This window comes from Kwoniella bestiolae, chromosome 4 (assembly GCF_000512585.2).
Source record: "Kwoniella bestiolae CBS 10118 chromosome 4, complete sequence".
Taxonomy (NCBI): domain Eukaryota; kingdom Fungi; phylum Basidiomycota; class Tremellomycetes; order Tremellales; family Cryptococcaceae; genus Kwoniella; species Kwoniella bestiolae.
Genome location: NC_089244.1, coordinates 782,964 through 801,094, shown reverse-complemented (window position 1 = coordinate 801,094; position 18,131 = coordinate 782,964). Strand labels below are relative to the sequence as shown.

The following is an 18,131-nucleotide window of genomic DNA, read 5'->3' as shown; positions in this document are numbered from 1 at the left end:
CATACTGCCCCACTGTGCTACTCCTACACATTGTATCAAAGGTCCATTGACCTAGCGTAATTGATCAACGACTCCATTCCCTCCTCCCCCACACTCACCAAGCTGATGTGCGTCCAACCCAAACCCACCATGACAGCGGTCGAGCTGACAAACAAACCCGACCCCTCTCTCCTCCTCACCTCGTCCAACGGCGACCACGTCCCCATCGAGATCATCCACCATATCCTCTCCATCCTCGAGATCCAGGGACAGTTCCGCGCATTATGCAAAGTACAACAACTATCTAGCGCATTTCACCATCTGACTTCCCCATACCTCTATCGACACGTCCATATCTATGCAAGCATTTGTCCCATTCTTCCAACAGTTCGTGAGATGTGACTGCGAAGAAGGACTACTAAAACTTCCCTTCGACTATCAGTCTACGGAGTATACCACACCTATCCCGAATCTAGTTGAGGCCGGATCACCAAAGAAGCTCAGCGCGACTATATGTATGCGATGCCTCTTCACATTGGTACGGAAGGTCACAATGCGCTTCTCAGCCGATTGGCCGCCTATCAAACTGCACGCTTCATCTCAACTAAGAGACTTCTTACATGGTGAGAACCTTCTGTCCAACGTAGAGACGATATGTATCAGCGGAACACCTTCCGACCCCATCCCGATTGATCCAAGGGTAGAGCTCGTCTGTCAGATGTGTAGACCGAAGAAGATCTGTGTCAAATGGTTACACGAGGATTACAACATTCAAGAGATCATGGACTTGTTGTCTCACGATGACCTAAAGAACATAATCATCCACGGCGCCAATAAAGCTTTTTTACCTCCCGCCAGGGCGTATTGTGTGAGGATGTCCTTGGCAACGTCTCAGAATCAATTAGCGGATCAGGTCATGCGGGTGGGTGCGTATGCAGTTATCAAAGCCAGTGAAAGCTTGGGATCTGAAGAGTGCGGGGTATGGAGACTTGTAGGCTCTAGTAGGGAGGGGTCACCAGTGGAAGATAGCCAGGCGATCCAGGAGATGTTGGAGGACGTTGAACCGTTGATTGACGAGTTGCCTGAAGATGAGTGGTGGGAAGAAACGCTCAGGCAGTATGAGGAAGAACGATTGGGAGACGCAGAGGGTTCAGAGGTGGGGGATGACACTGGAAAGGAAAAGGAGAAAACGATGAGCTTGAAAGAGAGGGCTAGGGCTTTGATGAGTGTCTTGAGTCATACGAGGACAAGGGAGGAAGAGGAGAATGAACCGCCTTGTGAGGTTTGCGGAGGTGAGTGAAACGTTTTGCTGCTGATTATATGTACAAGGGGCTGATCAGATGCTAAGAGCACTTATCGAGTTAGTCTGGCCTTCGATTTTGACATTGATTCGAGTATATGGACATGCATATCGTGTTGTGATGTACTTCACACTTATCGAGCAGAATTAAGAGATACATTACAAAGGCGATTGAAACACCGACTTCCACCATATCTACACCGTCGTTGGTCCATCCCATGCTTGCCTTGATGGTGTAGTGTCCCATGGACCACAATTTAGACTTGCTCTGAATGATTCCATAATCAGTCCACACTCATTTCGCTCATACACCGCCAAGGGAATAACTCACCACCGCACACTTCGCAAGGAGGTTCCATCAATTCTTCTTCGTATGTGATCACCCTCAGACCTCTTAGAAACCATTCGAACTTCTTCTTGTAGAATCCTCACTTGTCTATCTTCCATCGTCCATCTCAGTCACCGAATTAACATCGTCCGGTTCATCACCCTCGTGTGCTTCCCATGTTGCTCGTTTTGCGTTTTGTAAACGCAACTTTATATCTTTCTGATACTCTTCTACCACGCACTTGATCCCTTCTGCGTTTTCTTTGTGTATCCCATCACCCGCAATGATCTTCCAAGCTGGACAGGGGGACTGTAGTTCCTCGACTTGCACATGATTAAGCAATGCCCCAAAATACATTCGTCGTTTTGCTAGAGTTCCTTCACAATTTGGACACCATTTTCCAGATTCCTTGGACCCATTTGAGCAATCTTCTGCACACTTTCTCGCATCGTAGGACATCCTGACTTCATGCTTCCCAGCGGACGGTACAGGATGTTCATGAGCCTGATGAACGGTGATCGTCTGGATCTCCTTGGTATCATACGCCCGATGAACGTCATCGAGAGGTGCGAATGCCGTCAGGTGATTGAAGCATAGGTGTTTAGGGCGAGATATGATCCCCAACAAGGAGGTGACTTTTGATGGGTACATTGGGAAAGCTCTGGATCCGATAAATCTGATCGATACTACGTTGGGCAAAATGACTCCATCTTCAATTTCGTCTGATTGGAGGATTGTCGAGATTTGCGTAAATATGGCTGGCGAATCCTCGTAGCTGTAATCGAAGGTCAAAGTGATTTTCTTGACGAGAGTGAAAAGTGATCGAATCCTAACCACCTGGGGCAATTCCATCCATCTAACTGTATCGTCGAAAGGTTTCTGTGTAGGGATGTTGAAATCTTCAAGCTTTCCTTTATCAACGATCAGACCAAATAGTCGTTCGAAAACCGATCTGAGAAGGTATAAATGTCGATAGAGATAGGGGTTGACACCTCGATACATTACTTGAGAGCATGACTGGATCTTTGCCAAGGTACCGCATGCACCTTGAGCTTCGAGTATACCGAATATGTGGTGAATGACGTCTGGGGGAAGTTGTTTGCCGCCTGACGAGGTGAGTACGAGGAGGTCGTTGGAGGGAGTCATTGCCGCTTTGTCGGGCGTGTTGAATTAGGTATTGAGGAATAGGGGTCAGAAGCCGGGCTCTAGGACGTATGACTCATGGAATGATCTAGGAATGTTATTTATGTATGGCTATATAATGGACTGGCATTTGATGTTTGAGAAGAAGAAGGAAGAGCCAATAGATGAACACGGGCCGGGATCAAGCGTCAATGCTCACTTCCAGTGGCACGGACACATCATTTTGATGGTAACGACGAAATGGAAGGATACCTCAAGCTCATGTTGGCATTTGAGATTACAATGTTACATCTTTCCGTTGACCTTGCGTACCTTCCTACAGACCTTGCACCGACCTGATTCCCTACTTCGACTACTACCTGGTACATGTACATGCCACCAACATGAAGAACGCCCACTCGGGGAAAATTGACTCAGGTAGATAGATATTGCGTAAAAGGAATTTCCATCGATCAAGGCGTTGTGCGATAGTGGTTATTCGGCGGGTCTAGAACTTGTTCATCGCTTCAAACCCGTGCCGTCAGGCTCGCATGTTCGAATCATGCCAACGTCGGAATTTCGATTCTTTTTGGTTTCCCGCAACTCCCCATGCATCGTTATGCGGTTTAAATCATTTTTTGGTGCGAGAGGAGTGAAATTCAGCTCGAAGACGGCTTCAGAAGAGGTTTGGACTGAGATGCCACATTAAGATTGGCGGTCTGCCACGCGCGTCAAACCTTATCTAAGGGTCCTTTGGCACTGTTTCCGGCGGAGACCAGGAGGACCGAGCGAAGTATCACACATACCAGAACAATATTTTGGGACGTTTCATGGTAGATAGCTTTTTGTTGTTCTCTCTTCTGTGCTTCTAGGTCTTGTGTTATGATCTGGCGATAGAGATACCTGCTTTGCATCTTTAACATACTGCTCAGTCTCAACATGACTCTGGACACGCCCGTAACAATCACTCGGATATGAACCAAAACAACGATATGATGCTGAGGCATGAGGAGGAGATGATATGGGAGCCAGAGCATGCAGTGAGTGCTGACTAAATTGAGATGGATCTGAGAAAAGACAGAGTACTTGAGTATACCAGAAATGCCTCGTTGCTGACCTTTAGATATTCTCAGTCCGACATCCCCGTTCACTACCTCGCGGTCGATACCAACATCTTCATATCGCATTTGAACCTGATCCGAACGATACATACCTTGCTTCTCGCGGTGAGACCGAGCCCGCTAGTATTTCTGCTTCCTTCGATTGTGATACATGGTGAGTGCGATCCCCCTTCCTCCCTTGCATGCGTTTCATCTCGATTGCAAGCTTCATCTTATCTGTCATTACAAATCTGACCATATCGCTCTACAGAATTAGACACTCTCAAATCCTCTCGAGCACCTTCAGAACCCGGATCGCCCATAAGCCTCGGCCGACTAGTCCAAGCTGCGAACACCTGGTTATTGGAGGTACATCGCAATAGACGTTTCACGGGAATAGGAGCATTGAGATGTCAAAGTCTGAGAGAGAAGTGGGATACAACGATCAAGGTGAGTTCAGCTTCAGATGTATATTCATTTTTTTCTTCGTGTACTACCATATCGAATTGACCCGAGCAAATATTTAGGATCACGGTCAAAACGATGATCAGATCTTAGATTGTTGTCTCCACTTCGCAAATCACGGTGCGAAAGTGACATTGTGGACAAACGATAAGAATCTCAGCGTGAAGGTGAGTACTGTATGCTTCACCCACATTGAATAAAGCTGAAGCAGATTTCAAAATGGTTCATCGTCATAGGCAGAGGCAAATGAAATTCCAACACTTGGAGCGCAAAATATGACTCTAACAAGATTCTTCAGGTCGTTAGATGATACTTTCCCAGATTCACTATGGAGAGAGGTTCATCGTCTGAGCATCTACGAGTATGACGAGCCTTCTCAAGCGCACCGGAATGGGAAGATGTTCGATGATGATTTGGACATGGACATGGATATGGATCATGATCTGGTCGGTTGTTGGCCCGACATACGTTCCACCATATGTCAATGCTCATATGTTTATTTGCTCAAATTCAGCATGATCCATCTCACCATCAGATCAACGGTAATCTTCACCAAGAAGACGAACGACGTTATCCCTATTTACTTCCCCAGAACACTTCCCTCACTCTCCCTCCCTCAGCATGGCATCCCATATCTCTACCGACAACGCCGATACCATCAAGTAAATCGCCGTTCCAGCAATCCCGCCAACCAAATTCGACTTCACCGACCTCCCTACCGATGGACCGACACTCCTCAAGCTCAAGCTCAATTTCAATGCAATCACATTCGACATCCCCGACGAAACCCTCAAAAACAAGACGATCAAGAAGATCAAGCTCAACTTCCAATTTAGTATCGACTTCGCCTTCAACATCGTCCAACCGCACTCCGACAACAAACTCGATTGGTCCCTCAAGAATACTACTCAACAACATCCAGCTCTCCCTCCTTCCTTTCGCCCATTCCCTCCTCCTCCAATGTCCCGACCCGCCCCATCCGCCAAATCAACCTATCGACACCAACGCGATCCTCAAGATATCATTGCAAACTCTCAACAGGTTAGACGAAACCCTTCAACAACAGGGTGATCCCCCCTCATCAAACCTCAGAATCTCCCTCATTCGATCAATAAGCGCTATCAAGACTATCATGAGTTATATAGAATGCTATACGGATTGGACGACATCTCTGGACAAGGGACGTAGGAGGATCAGGTCGGGGGAGGTTGTACAGTGTTTGAACACTTTACAGGTTATGTTCAACGAGTTGGGGGTGGATGGTGGTGCGCAGGGTGAGGTGGGGTTGAGGGAGGTGATTGAGGAGATTAGAAGGTTGGATTAGATGGGTCGGATGGATGGATTCTATTCTGTAGGTGTTGTACTGTATCATCATTGTGGTGTTTCGGATCTGTGTAGAAGTATGTAGTGTCGGAATAGTTTATCTCTTGTATTCAATCCTGACCCTATCATATATAGCTGAATTTTGTCCATTTACGACCTAACGATAACTTAACGTACCTGATGTGATTAATGTCAATGATGTATATGCCTGTTGAAGAACCCCCTATCAGACAGCCTCGGAGGTTGGGACGAACCATTAACAACATCCAGTGTATTTACGTCCGAGTTCAGATCATCTGATCATAATAAGTATGCATATACACCCAGATACAAAAGCAAGCAAAGTATAGTAAATACTTTCCACAAAAGCCTAAAAGCTCCTATCCACCGAATATCTCCTCTTTACCACTTATCAATCACGTTTAATTCGATTTCGTCCTAAGGAGGGGGTGGAGCTATATTCCCAGAACATAATCAGTAAGGGTTCTTGTCCTTCTCGCGGCAGAATCGCAAAGTAGGTCAACTCACAATCTGTTCGTGCAAGGCCTTTCCAGCAGGGACCATAGGATAAACGTGTTCCGACGAGACGATACATTCCATGACTATGGGTCTCGTTCCGTCATACTCCAAGAACTCCTTCATCATAGCAGGTAGGTCTTTGAGGTTTGTGCATCTCAGAGCTTTGGCTCCCATGGATTCAGAGAGTTTCACAAAGTTGGGGTTGGTCATTCTTGTGTGGGAGTATCGGTTTTCGTAGAAGAGATCTGTCGTGTTATGAAACTAGTATCAGCTTGGTGTTCTTCCCGGATCAAAGGTCTTTACGATACAAGAGGAAACTATAACCCACCTTGCCACTGCTCTACCATACCCTGGAACTCATTGTTGAACAGCAAAACCTTGACACCGATATTGTACTGACTGGCAGTAGCCAATTCCATAGCAGTCATGGAGAACGAGGCGTCCCCATCGATATCCACAACGACTTTCTCGGGAGCAGCAACCTTGGCTCCGATGGCTGAGGGCAGACCGAAACCCATCGTTCCCAATCCACCAGAGGAGACCCATGATCTAGGTGACGTCCATCGGTAGTATTGACAGGCCCACATTTGATGCTGTCCTACACCGGTGGTGACGATGACTTTATCCTCTATAATGGACAAAGATAAATAATCAGTCACGATCCGAGCCTCGGGCATTAGGAAAATCGTTGAGCGTGTCAACATGTTGTGATAGATAGGGAGCACTCACTTCCAAGAACCTCGGCCTGTTTGTTCAACTCCTGAACAACCTCCTGAGGTTTCAATTTCTGTCCCTCAGACGAAGGGGTGAAGGTGAATGGATATCTCTCCTTGTTGGCTTTACATCTTGCTATCCAAGCTGATCTGTCAACAGATTCGATCTGAGGTAAGAGTTGACCAAGGGAAGCAACGACATCACCGAGGACAGGGATCTGAGCCTCGACAATCTTGTTGATGTTCTTGGGTTGGATCTCGAAGTGGATGATACCTCCTGTGCCTTCCTGAGCGGCTGCTTTGGCGGCGGGACCGAAGGCTGCAGAGGATCCGTCAACACATCAGTCCCAGAGAACGATGTCACATCAGGGTGGAGGAGTGTTTTGAATACTCACTGTCTACCTTTCCAGTCACTCGATCATCGAACCTAGCACCCAGAGCGATAATCACATCTGCCTCTTGCATAGCAAAGTTGGCATAAGCCGAACCGTGCATACCCAACATATGTAATGATTTCTCATCGTTTTCATCGTAAGCACCCAGACCTTGAAGAGTGGTCGTAACGGGTATGCTACCGAGTTCTGAAAGTTGTTTGAGTAATTTTGGTCCCTCTGGGGAAGCGAGAACACCATTACCAGCGTAGACGATTGGCCTCTTGGCGCCATTTATCATCTTGGCAGCAGCGGCGATCAGGGATGGTTCTCCGGGTATGGGAGCAGAAGCGTTGGTAGGGTTGAGAGGGTTGGAGGGGAGGTAAGGTGATGAGCCTGGTTGAGCGGACTTGGCAGGGATGGGTGTTCGGAGGATAGCGGCGGTAACGTCTTTAGGTAGGTCGACTAAGACTGGACCTGGTCGACCGGTCGTGGCGATCTTGAAGGCTTCGTTAATTCTTCTAGGTAACTCGGCGATGTCCTTGACCATGACATTCCATTTTGTACAACTTCGTGAGATTCCGACCATGTCTGCTTCTTGGAAGGAATCTGATCCAATGAGATTCGTAGCTACTTGACCACAGAAGACGACCATTGGTACACCATCGGACAAAGCATCTTGCATTGGTGTGATGACGTTGGTAGCTCCTGGACCGGAGGTGACAAGGACAACACCAGGTTTACCTGAGACTCTGGCGTATCCCTCTGCCATGTGTCCTGCACCTTGTTCGTGACGGGGTAGAACGAAGTCGAAGTGTGGTGAGTTGTAGATAGCGTCGAATACGGGTAAGATGGCTCCTCCGGGGTAACCGAAGACTTGCTTGACGTCGTGTCGAAGCATCATCTCGTGGAAGATTTGACCACCTGATAGACCGACAAAGCTAACAAACAATGGGGTATCAGCTGAAGGTCCTTTACCAGCCAGCAAGGTGATGAGACATGACGGGAAAGACAACCCAACTCACGAGTAATCAAGACCATTCTTGATTTGAGGTCCAGTCTCGTTCTCAAACGTAGGAGTGTCCTTGGGAATAGTCTGAGCAGGAGTGGGAGTCTGGAAATGCTGAGCAGGAGCGGGTCGTACAGCCGGAGAAGCACCGGTGATAGCGCTGGATTGGAGAGTTCTGATGTGCGCTCTTACTCTGTCTTTAGCCTCGAGCGACATTCCTCTGTCCCTTGGAGCTACATCTCTAGGAGCATTCTGGGTCGACGAAGTGTGGAGTTTGGACGATCGATCGGTGGACTTGTACCTCCTCTGAGAGACAGCAGGGGCTGAGACAAGTCTCGATGCTGAAGGAGCGGAGGTGGGGAGGGTGCGTAGGAGACGGGATTGCCGGGTAAGCATGGTGGGCGGCGAGTGATTGATGGGTTGAAGAAGAACTTTAAAGGGGCTCGTATGTGTGAGCTTTTGGTGAGTTCGAGTGAGAGAGGTGGACTCTAGTGGTCCTTTTGGTGTATTTTGAGTGTTTTATTGAAGAAGGAGGAGGATAGAAGAGGAGGATGGTTTATAGGTCACTACACACGCGAAGTGATCAATGATCGTGGTTGCACTGTTAATTCTTTTTGTCGAGTCGTAACCCAACACCCACAGGATAGATTCACTTTTTTATTTTCGAATTTTGGATTGGATTTTCCCTGAAGACACCGACACTCACCCGATCAAAACCATGCGAGTGCCACGAGACAAGACAGATTTTCAAATATTACCGATTGTGGCATCTTCAACTGACAGCCAACATCAAGTGGAGACTCCGGATCTACAAGCGGGGTCATGTGTTTGTTTGATCAGCTCTGCCAGTTAAGCTGACATCAATTGAGGATATTCTTATTCTTTCCCATCCTCCCATCATGACGCCGGATTCGGGCCGAACATATAGCGGAACATGACACCGTTCAGCATATCATGGCTCCTAGCTCGATGATGGTACTGGTGTATAGTGTATCCTTCTATGCAGTACATCTCTCACTCACTCACTTGGCATATGCAACACGATCAAACCGCCTCCATTGTTCTCTGCGTTCTCTCACGATCTAGATCTCTTCCGCCCAGCTAACACTGGTCGTAGGCACACAAGATGTCATCTCACGCTATACTCCCAGAAGGAACCCCCCATCCAGCAGGTTTCAAGCCCAAAGATAATCCAGCTTTCATCCTGTATGATAAGCTGAAGACGGGGTACGAGGAGGTAAGTCCTGTTCACAGACTTTGCAGTGTACTGGTAATTTAGCTGATATTCACATCATAACTTGATATGGTAGCAACCTATACCTGAGCTTGGTCCTGATGAAGTGCTCATCGAAATCAAGAAGACTGGTATCTGTGGATCGGATGTGCATTGTGAGTCGCCATCACGAGAATGATCCTGCAGTACAGCCTCGTATTGAAAGGGCGAAGATCAGAAAGATAGCTGATGTGTGTATGCGATTCCTCACAACATAGTCTACAACACCGGCGCAATGGGCCTTGTAGCCCTAGAAGAACCAATGTGTCTAGGCCACGAATCAGCGGGTATAATCGTCCAACTAGGATCCAATGTAGCGCTCCAAGCCAAACAAGCCAACGAGCTAGCTGAGAAGCTGGCCAAGCAAACGGAAGGAAAGGACGTAGATACCACGAAGAACGTAGTAGGTAAAGGAGCGCTGCAATTGGGCGATAAGGTTGCATTGGAACCTGGTGTTACTTGTAGGATGTGTACGGACTGTAGAGGGGGCTGTTATCAGGTGAGTTGACGGCTATCTTTTTAGTCTGCACCGAAGTATATTGCTGAGCGGTTGAGGATGTCGGTAGATCTGCGAACATATGGTATTTGCTGCGTATCCACCTTCGAGGGGAGGTACCCTGCAGAGGTATTATAAGCTGTAAGTCCTCTCTCCCATATCACGGTCCATCATCTCACCTCAGACAAAACATGCATAGGCGATCGCACAGGACCTAAAATGTATTTACTAATGTCAATCTCACACCTTAGCCCCGCAGATCTGGTGTACCGACTCCCCTCCTCCGTAGCATTAGAGTACGGCGCCATGATGGAACCTCTTTCCGTAGCTGTGCACGCCGTGGCCAACAAGGGAGGTATGAAGACAGGATACAACGTTCTCATCTTTGGTGCGGGGCCTGTAGGGTTATTAGCTATGGCAGTAGCGAAAGGGATGGGAGCGAATAGGATAGTAGGCGTCGATAATAATAGGGAGAGATTGGATTTCGCAAAGGGTTATGCAGCTACGGACGTGTACATACCTGTGAGTAACCCTCTCTCAAGTGGATATGACCCAGACCATGACGACCATGCTATGCAATAATGGTAATCCAATCCATCGATTCTGAATGTCCTTGAATAATCGTTGGAATACTACGATGCTTACGCCCTATATGAACTTCAGATCAAGCAGAACGAGAATGAAAGCCGACCTCAATACTCAGTCAGAGCCGCCTCAGACCTCCTCCTTTCCTTCGGTATCCCACCCCGAGGTCCAGGATCGATCGACCTGGTGGTGGACGCGACAGGTGCGGAAGTGTGCATCCAGATGGGTCTCAACGCTGTTAAGCCAGGGTACGTGATGTGCTTCCTTCTATGACCTATTCCTTCTTTACGAATACGTCTTCCTGCTACTCGCCACAGCTGACATGCATCACTCTCATAGTGGTACATACGTTCAGACAGGGTTTGGGCCACCTGATATCCAGATTCCAATGTTCAGAGTGACGACCAATGAGATAACCATCAAAGGTGGATGGAGGTGAGCCAGCGTTAGAAATCCCTTGAATTGGAATACTCCTGAGATATGATGAGCTAACGAAATATGGGAGGTAGGTATGGTAATGGGGATTAGTAAGTCCATCTGTCCGAGTCTGATACTCCAAAACCATCGCACAACCAACCAAGAGCTGATTTATGCCCACCTAAAACAGTCCCCTAGCGATCGACCTAGTCAACCGCGGTCTCGTAAATCTTCAACCCCTCCTGACGCACACCTTCAAATTCAAAGATGCGCTGGAGGCATTCGAAATTACCAAAGCGGGTAGAGATAAGGATGGCAAGTTTGTCATCAAATGCGTGATTGATGGGCCGGAGTGAACACATCTGAAAGAGCAGGAAGTAACAGAATGTCGAAGTGAGGTGATTGTCTGTTGTATGTAGAGTGAGAGATGTTGTAGAGATATAGGCTACACGAGATGGGATCCTTCGATCGTGATTTTGGAAAGGCATCTTCTGAGCGAGACATCATTCCAATGAATTGTATCATGTATTCTGCATAATCCGTCCGTCCACTTTCACTGAACCACTCGCTAAATACCATAACAAATCGGGTCACCTCTAATAGATCCGCATATAACATATAGTCAATATACATATCCAGTCGAAGATATAACAAATACGGGAAAACACGATAGTCCATAATAACACATAAGACCAAAACAACTAAAACCATTGAATGACTTGAGGTAAGAGAGAGGCATACTTAGAGATACCAGCATCTAGAAGCACTACATTCCGAATCCAAAACAAGAAACAAATAGTCAGTAAGACAACTTCCTATTGCATGTAAATGCACGAGAAAGCGAGTGGAAGATGCACTCACCCCTAACAACTTCTTATTCACCTTCTTCTCGACAGCCTTATCCAACTGCCTCTTCAAAGTTTCCACCTGAGCCTGTGCAGCCTGCAGCGAATCTCTATTCTTATGTCCCTCCTCACTGAACCTATTGGCTTCTTCTCTTCGGGCGTTTAGCTCGGTAATGTGGAGATTGCATGTATCGGTCAGTTGCTTGACTTGGTTCTTGCTTTCGTCGAGATGTTGACGGAGTTTGGTATCTACAAGTGATCAGACCAAGAGGATCAGTGAAATCATTCTTACCATACTAACAACCTACACTCTGGATTTGAAAAGGGGTAATGGTAAGATGGTCTGAAACTCACTTTGTTTTTGCGATTCACGTAAATCAAAAGTAAGGTTCGTGACCTTTACTTTCTCTTCCATCAATTTATTCTCCTAAAACCACATCATCAGCCCAACACTTCTCCTTGACCAGCTAGTTTTGGGGATGTTGAGTGAAAGAAAGTTGAAAACTCACCACATCCTGCACCTTCCTCTTCACATCCTTCATCTCCTTCTTCAAATCCTCCTTCTCACCCAACAACTCTTCCTTCTCACCAGCAATCACATCCTTTTCACTAATCAATTTCGAGATCTGCTCCCTCTCCACAGAAACTTCATTACTACCCACCGAAGCATGTCCATTACTCGACATACTCTGTCTTCCAAAGTAATCTCCATTGGTCGTACCTTCCTGCTTAAAGCCGGATAACGAGGTGGGTGATCCCATGTCGGATTTCAAGTTGTTCATAGAATGTTTCTTAGGTAGGGGTGGGAGTGGGGTAGTAGGTGGTGGACCCTGGGGAGGAGGCATCGTAGATTTCCTGCTCATCTTCACTTCCAACTCTGATAGTTTTTTTGTCAGATCGATGTTGGTGTTCTTCAAATCTGAAATAACATTTTCCAGGTCTACTTTGGACTTTTCTAATGCGGTACGAGATTTGGTTAATTCAGATATGGACTTGGCGTCGATATTTCTCTGTAAGGCATGTTCATCTCTGATTCTTGAGAGTTCGAATAGGGCTTGATCAGCTTTCATCTTCAGCTGTCGACGTTCCTCTTCGCTTTCCGATAATGATTTCTCCATCTCTTCGGCGATCATGTTGTTCTCTGATTGGACAGCTTCGAGAGTCTCGTTATGTCTGCTCTGAAGATCTGAAATGATGGTATCGTGTTTCGACTGAAGTGCTTCGATCTCGGCTCGATGGGAATTCTCGTTGCCTTCGATAGTATTCTTGAGCTTATCGAGAGCAACGACATGCTCAGTCTGAAGCACAGTGATGGTATCTTTATGACCTTGAATGAGTGAACGAAGATCTTCAGCATGTTCAGCCTTCAGCCTTTCCATGGCTACGAGGTCAAGAGCTGGTGTTTTAGGTGAGAAAGAAGGGACATGGGGGAACGACTGAGCTTTCTCGGTAATGAGTTGGTCTCGTTCTTTTCGCAATTCGTGGTAATCTGCTGTTGAAGGCGTTTCAAGTTCCTGTTCAGGATAAAACCTTCTGTCAAATTGCGTTCTGTACGTTATTGGTCTTCTCAAGCTCACTCTTTCTGTCAATTCTTCTTTGAGCTTGTTGTTCATCTTTTGCAGATCGGCAATCTGGATGAATTGCTGCTCGATGATCTTTTTTTGCGATTCTTCTTTGTCGACCATTTCTCTATACCATGGGCATCAGTATGATATTACAGCTTACTGCGCTAACGAGGACTTACTTCATCAATTTGTCAATCTTGACTTGCGCTTCTGACTTCTCACTTCCACCATTCTCAAGTTGACTTAGGGTATCTTTGAGCTGACTAAACCTCTTCACGGATTTAGGTGACAGTCCTCCCATTTCCATCTCTTCATTTGCGGGCACTGCCAGTGCCTCTCTATTCCTCAACTGACCATTCTCCGGAACAGGTTCGGGTTCAGGTAACTTCACTATCGGTGTTCTTGGGGTATTCGGACTATCAGGTAAGGGTATATCTCTCGGTGGGGTATCTGGAACCTGTATTTTAGGTGTTTTAATGGGTGTGGACGGTATGTGGTTTTCGATTATGGGTGCACTGGATGCAAGGGAGGGGATATTGTGCTTTTTATTTGTGATTTGGAGATTTTCTTCAAGTTGCCTTATATACGCTTCACGGTCCTTCAATTCTTCGTCCCTTTCTTCAACGATCTACAAACCAAGAAAGCAAAACGATCAGCTTGTGGCCCATCGAGATAATAGTAGCTAGAGATCTCACTCACTCGATGGACAAACTTCAATTCAGCTTCCAGAGACTGACTAGACCTGGACGGTTTCAAAGTATGTATCGACTGCGTTGGAGAAGGTGAAGACAGCAACAAGCTGTTACTGCGACTATGTGATTGTATAGGCGTCCATGAAGATCTTGGCGATGAACCCAAGGCTTGCGCAGAGGATAGCTCCTGCGATAGCGATTGAGGTCTGATAAAGTATAATGTCAGCTGATTGTTCAAGCACGCTCAGAGTGTACTCTGACACGAAAAGACACCCACCTCATTCGCGTTGAATCTCCGTATCCCCTCCCTCCCCGAAAACCCGGCCCCTGTCCTCCCTGAGCCTTGGTAGCAGATAAAATAGGCATCGAGCCTCTTCTTCTAGATGGTGAAGTTGCTGACATACTATCTCTAGGTGTCTGAAGGGTGGTTTCAGCTTCACTAAGAGTTTCTTCTTCGTCTTCTGTGGCTGGTGAAGGTGACGGTGGAGCAGTATCTTCCATCTCTGCGTTGACCAATCTGGCCTCAGATAATTGAGTTGTCAGATCAGCAACTCTCGATTCGGCATTGCTATACTTCTCAGATAATTCCCTCAAAGCTCTCTTCAGCTCCTCCACTTCATCTTTGTTGTCGGGATTGGCATGTGAAGGCGGCTCTTGAGGACTTTCAGGTGGAGTAAGCTGTTTGGTGGTTCGTAGAGGGGTACGAGGCAGCACTACCGGTTCGGTAATCTCTTCCTCTCGTTCGGGAGGGGGTGAAGCGGGGCCAGTCGTAGTCGCTGCGGATGAAGCCGAAGCTTGCATAGAGGCAAGTCTTGATCTCAGTTCCGATTGGATTGACTTTTCCGCTTGAACAGCATCTAACAGCTGTAACCTCTCTTTATCTTCTAAAGCAGCTTTCTCTTCCAACTCCCTTTCGAGTTCAGCAATCTTCTGATCTCGTTGATCAAGCTCTTCCAGAAGAAGCTTGTTGTCTTTGCTGGTATCCAGAAGGGCGATGTGAGCTTCCAAATCTCGATAAGCAGCTTCTCTTCGCTCCGCTTCCTTCTCTTGTTTTTCCACCTGAACAGCCAAGTTGCTCGAAAGAGCTTCGGATCTGGATAGCCTCGCTTCGAGTTCGGTGGTATGCTGATTGAGCGTGACGTTGTTTTCTCTAAGCTTGGCGATGTCTCTCTTCAGCTCCGCGACCACATCGGAATGAGAATCCTCCTTGTCGGCAAGCGATTTGAGTTTCGCCTCAAGATCGTGAATATAAGCCTGTACTCGTTGTCAGCTTATTCGGCTTTCTTTACAATAGGACAAAAGAAACTTACCTCGCTTGAAGTATTCCGTTCAGTGAGTTTAGCGAGTCGAGTTCTCAACTCGGATACATAAGTCTCGCTCTGAGCCTGTCGATCACGAGCTTCTTGCAATTGTCGATTTTGATCATCTTGCATTTCGCTCATTGCAGACTGGAGTCGCACGTCAGTACGCTTACCTAATATGATATCGACAAAACACAACTCACTAATTCCCCCCGTAGCTCGTCGAGTTGCTGATTTAAGGCAGATACCACCTTTTCATATCTTCATGCGATATTGTCAGCTGAAATATCAATCAATCCATAATCGATTACTCACTCCAGAATGACAGGCTCAACCATATCGTTAAATTTGCTCGAAGCATCACTATCTGACGGCTCTCTACTCCTCAGCTCGCTTGACAGTCTCATATTCTCACTGCATTTCTGGAGATATCGATCGTAAAGCTAGAATAACTTGTCAGTGGGCTATCTAACTCTTGGTCATTGCAGAACTAGCTCACCTCTGTATGTTCTCTCTGCAACTCCGCCAATCTCTGGATCAACTTCTCACTCTGCTTAATACTTTCTTCACTCGCACCACCAGTTCCATTGGGGACAGCTAATTTCCCATCTTCACCTAACATTGCTAACTGTTTCCTCAACTTCATCACAGTACTTTGTAGATGTTCCACATCATCCCAACCAGCTTCGACCTGATTGATCTTAGCTTGATTCCTAATATTTCTAGCTCTAGAAGCGTACTTGATAGTATTGATCGTTTCTCCTACATTCGCTTCGATAGGTGATATACAAGCTATCATCGTTGTGAGGGAGTTCCCACCGATGGAGTCTTGTAGCATCCTGGTCAACTTTGAATCTCGATAAGGTATATGCCCTCTGGCTTTCACCGGATCACACAGAGTCGAAATGACATTTCCCAGTGCCAGTAATCCAGAATTGATGGATATACCTTCTTTCATCCTATCTCCTTGAGCTGCCGTACGTTTCAATCGTTCTGATCCAGCCAGATCGACCATATTGAATTTGCTGGTGGTGATTACGAATTCGTTGGTACTAGGTGAAGGAGGGGGTTGCATAGACATGGGTCGGGCAGTAGGTGTGGCTCGACCAAAACTACTGGGAGGTCCACCCCTTCCACCTGAGGGGGTGGGCGATCTAGGTCCAGGAAGGCCGATGGTAGAGGACGGTCGACGTAATCCACGAATGGGAGTTTCGCTCCGCGGTATCCCAGATGAGTTGGGCGGTGTCATTGTTAAGCTCGAGCGTTTCTTCTGTACGAGAGTGAGAGAGAAGATAGCATGACTTCTTGAGGAGGTAGCATTCATATTGGTTTCACCGGTTTTCCTCCTTTCTGACCCTTCTTGCAAGAGCTGCATGACTTCCTCGAGTGATTTAACTTTCACTTCTTTCACACCGGACCATACGATACGTCCGTCTCTTTCCTCTCTGATCTGAATCGCCACTCCACTTCCGGAAAGGAGGTCAATTATCTCCTCGTTATATAATTCAAGGAAGCTCAGTCGACATTCCCATGATGCACCCGGTCCAGATTGTTGCCTAGTCTCCTCGGCTTTCTCAAAGATCGTGTGAACGGTACGAGGTATCAGACCTGTTCTAGGGGTGAATTCGGTTCCGGAATAATCGACTTCTTCACCTGTTGTTCCCATGGAATATGATTTTCCAGAACTGGTTTGACCGTATCTACATGTTGTATCTGAAGACGTCAGCGTTGGACAGGTTGAGGTGGCAGCTTGCCTATCCGGCAGACTCACGCTAAGAATGTGACATTGTGACCTTTCATGAATTCATCTACAGTCTCTCTGGCAGTGACATCGTACAGCTCCGTTTGAGTCGCCTGTTCACCTAGCACATGATCAAAGTTGAATAAAGGGTGTTTCTTGTTTCCTCCAGCATTGGACGTTCCAACAGCTTGACCCGCTAAAGTAGCTGGGTCGACATCCAATCTGACCTCTGAAGGGGATGTAGGATGGACGAGCACGTTTCGAAATCGAGGTGGGATGGAAGAGTCGTTGGGGTCAGAAGGTCGTATACGCAGAACTGAGAGGCACATTCTTAGCTTATGGTGGACACCCTAGACAAAGGTAGGCAAACGAAGACTTACCGACTCTTACATTCCTGCTTTCTGAGCTTTCACCTATCACCGTAGAAGCATCGCTACTGAGCCTGGGCCTGGTAGATCCGATGGAGGAGTTTGGTCGAGGGATTGAGGAAGGTGATGGGGACATAGGAGGAGAGAGAATGGCGGAAGCTCGTTTTGATCCCATCTTGGATGTTGTGTTATGGGTTGATCAACGATACACCTGTCCAGGTTGACACGGGTTGATATACTACGGATTGAGACTGTTATTGAGATTGATGTTGTTGCGAATGGATGAGGTTTGTACCCTATTCTTGCCACCCTGGCTGTTATTGTTGAATGAGAGTCAGTGAAATGTCGGATGTACTTGTAACGATGAGGTGTTGCTGAAAGCGGCGTAAATCGGTTCAGACCGAAAGGAGAGATGGGGTATACGTTGTTTGTTGTTTGTGAAGGATAGATGGGGAACGATCCAAACAGATTGGAAGGACGGGAGAAGTGTGTAGTGGACCAAGGGGGAAGTACACAAATTGAAGATGGATTGACTGCCTTTGACAAACGAGTAGAGCAGAGAGACGAGCAAGAAAGAAAAGGTTGATGATTGATGATTAATGGATGAAGGATTGAGTAA

The 18,131-nt window shown here is 46.9% G+C and overlaps 7 protein-coding genes across 7 annotated transcripts; 4 read left to right on the top strand and 3 right to left on the bottom strand.

Moving 5' to 3' along the window:
* Window positions 1–129: 129 nt before the first annotated feature.
* On the top strand, window positions 130–381 carry I302_105858 (uncharacterized protein; the record flags this gene model as incomplete). The annotated part of the gene is made up of 1 exon (XM_065870155.1): window positions 130–381. The coding sequence occupies one exon, from the start codon at window positions 130–132 to the stop codon at window positions 379–381; it is 252 nt and encodes an 83-aa protein (XP_065726227.1).
* A 151-nt stretch (window positions 382–532) lies between these two features.
* I302_105857 (uncharacterized protein) lies at window positions 533–1,279 on the top strand (the record flags this gene model as incomplete). The annotated part of the gene is made up of 1 exon (XM_019191611.1): window positions 533–1,279. One exon carries the CDS (start codon window positions 533–535, stop codon window positions 1,277–1,279), a length of 747 nt encoding a protein of 248 aa, XP_019046241.1.
* Window positions 1,280–1,715: 436 nt separating this feature from the next.
* On the bottom strand, window positions 1,716–2,753 carry I302_105856 (uncharacterized protein; the record flags this gene model as incomplete). Its single annotated transcript, XM_019191610.1, has 1 exon — window positions 1,716–2,753. The coding sequence occupies one exon, from the start codon at window positions 2,751–2,753 to the stop codon at window positions 1,716–1,718; it is 1,038 nt and encodes a 345-aa protein (XP_019046240.1).
* A 968-nt stretch (window positions 2,754–3,721) lies between these two features.
* On the top strand, window positions 3,722–5,618 carry I302_105855 (uncharacterized protein; the record flags this gene model as incomplete). Its single annotated transcript, XM_019191609.1, has 6 exons — window positions 3,722–3,769; window positions 3,863–4,004; window positions 4,101–4,279; window positions 4,357–4,461; window positions 4,531–4,740; window positions 4,809–5,618. 6 exons carry the CDS (start codon window positions 3,722–3,724, stop codon window positions 5,616–5,618), a joined length of 1,494 nt encoding a protein of 497 aa, XP_019046239.1.
* A 421-nt stretch (window positions 5,619–6,039) lies between these two features.
* On the bottom strand, window positions 6,040–8,625 carry I302_105854 (acetolactate synthase, mitochondrial; the record flags this gene model as incomplete). The annotated part of the gene is made up of 6 exons (XM_019191608.1): window positions 6,040–6,072; window positions 6,146–6,381; window positions 6,465–6,764; window positions 6,866–7,168; window positions 7,245–8,161; window positions 8,246–8,625. The coding sequence occupies 6 exons, from the start codon at window positions 8,623–8,625 to the stop codon at window positions 6,040–6,042; spliced, it is 2,169 nt and encodes a 722-aa protein (XP_019046238.1).
* A 730-nt stretch (window positions 8,626–9,355) lies between these two features.
* On the top strand, window positions 9,356–11,356 carry I302_105853 (chlorophyll synthesis pathway protein BchC; the record flags this gene model as incomplete). The annotated part of the gene is made up of 10 exons (XM_019191607.1): window positions 9,356–9,466; window positions 9,540–9,618; window positions 9,721–9,815; window positions 9,900–10,001; window positions 10,069–10,139; window positions 10,250–10,520; window positions 10,662–10,831; window positions 10,923–11,018; window positions 11,093–11,110; window positions 11,191–11,356. 10 exons carry the CDS (start codon window positions 9,356–9,358, stop codon window positions 11,354–11,356), a joined length of 1,179 nt encoding a protein of 392 aa, XP_019046237.1.
* Window positions 11,357–11,757: 401 nt separating this feature from the next.
* Window positions 11,758–17,687, bottom strand: I302_105852 (uncharacterized protein; the record flags this gene model as incomplete). The annotated part of the gene is made up of 14 exons (XM_065870154.1): window positions 11,758–11,766; window positions 11,862–12,094; window positions 12,200–12,272; window positions 12,355–13,359; window positions 13,423–13,534; window positions 13,590–14,038; window positions 14,110–14,308; window positions 14,380–15,356; window positions 15,413–15,550; window positions 15,607–15,664; window positions 15,719–15,846; window positions 15,903–17,103; window positions 17,175–17,460; window positions 17,525–17,687. The coding sequence occupies 14 exons, from the start codon at window positions 17,685–17,687 to the stop codon at window positions 11,758–11,760; spliced, it is 5,031 nt and encodes a 1,676-aa protein (XP_065726226.1).
* Between the last annotated feature and the right edge of the window lie 444 nt (window positions 17,688–18,131).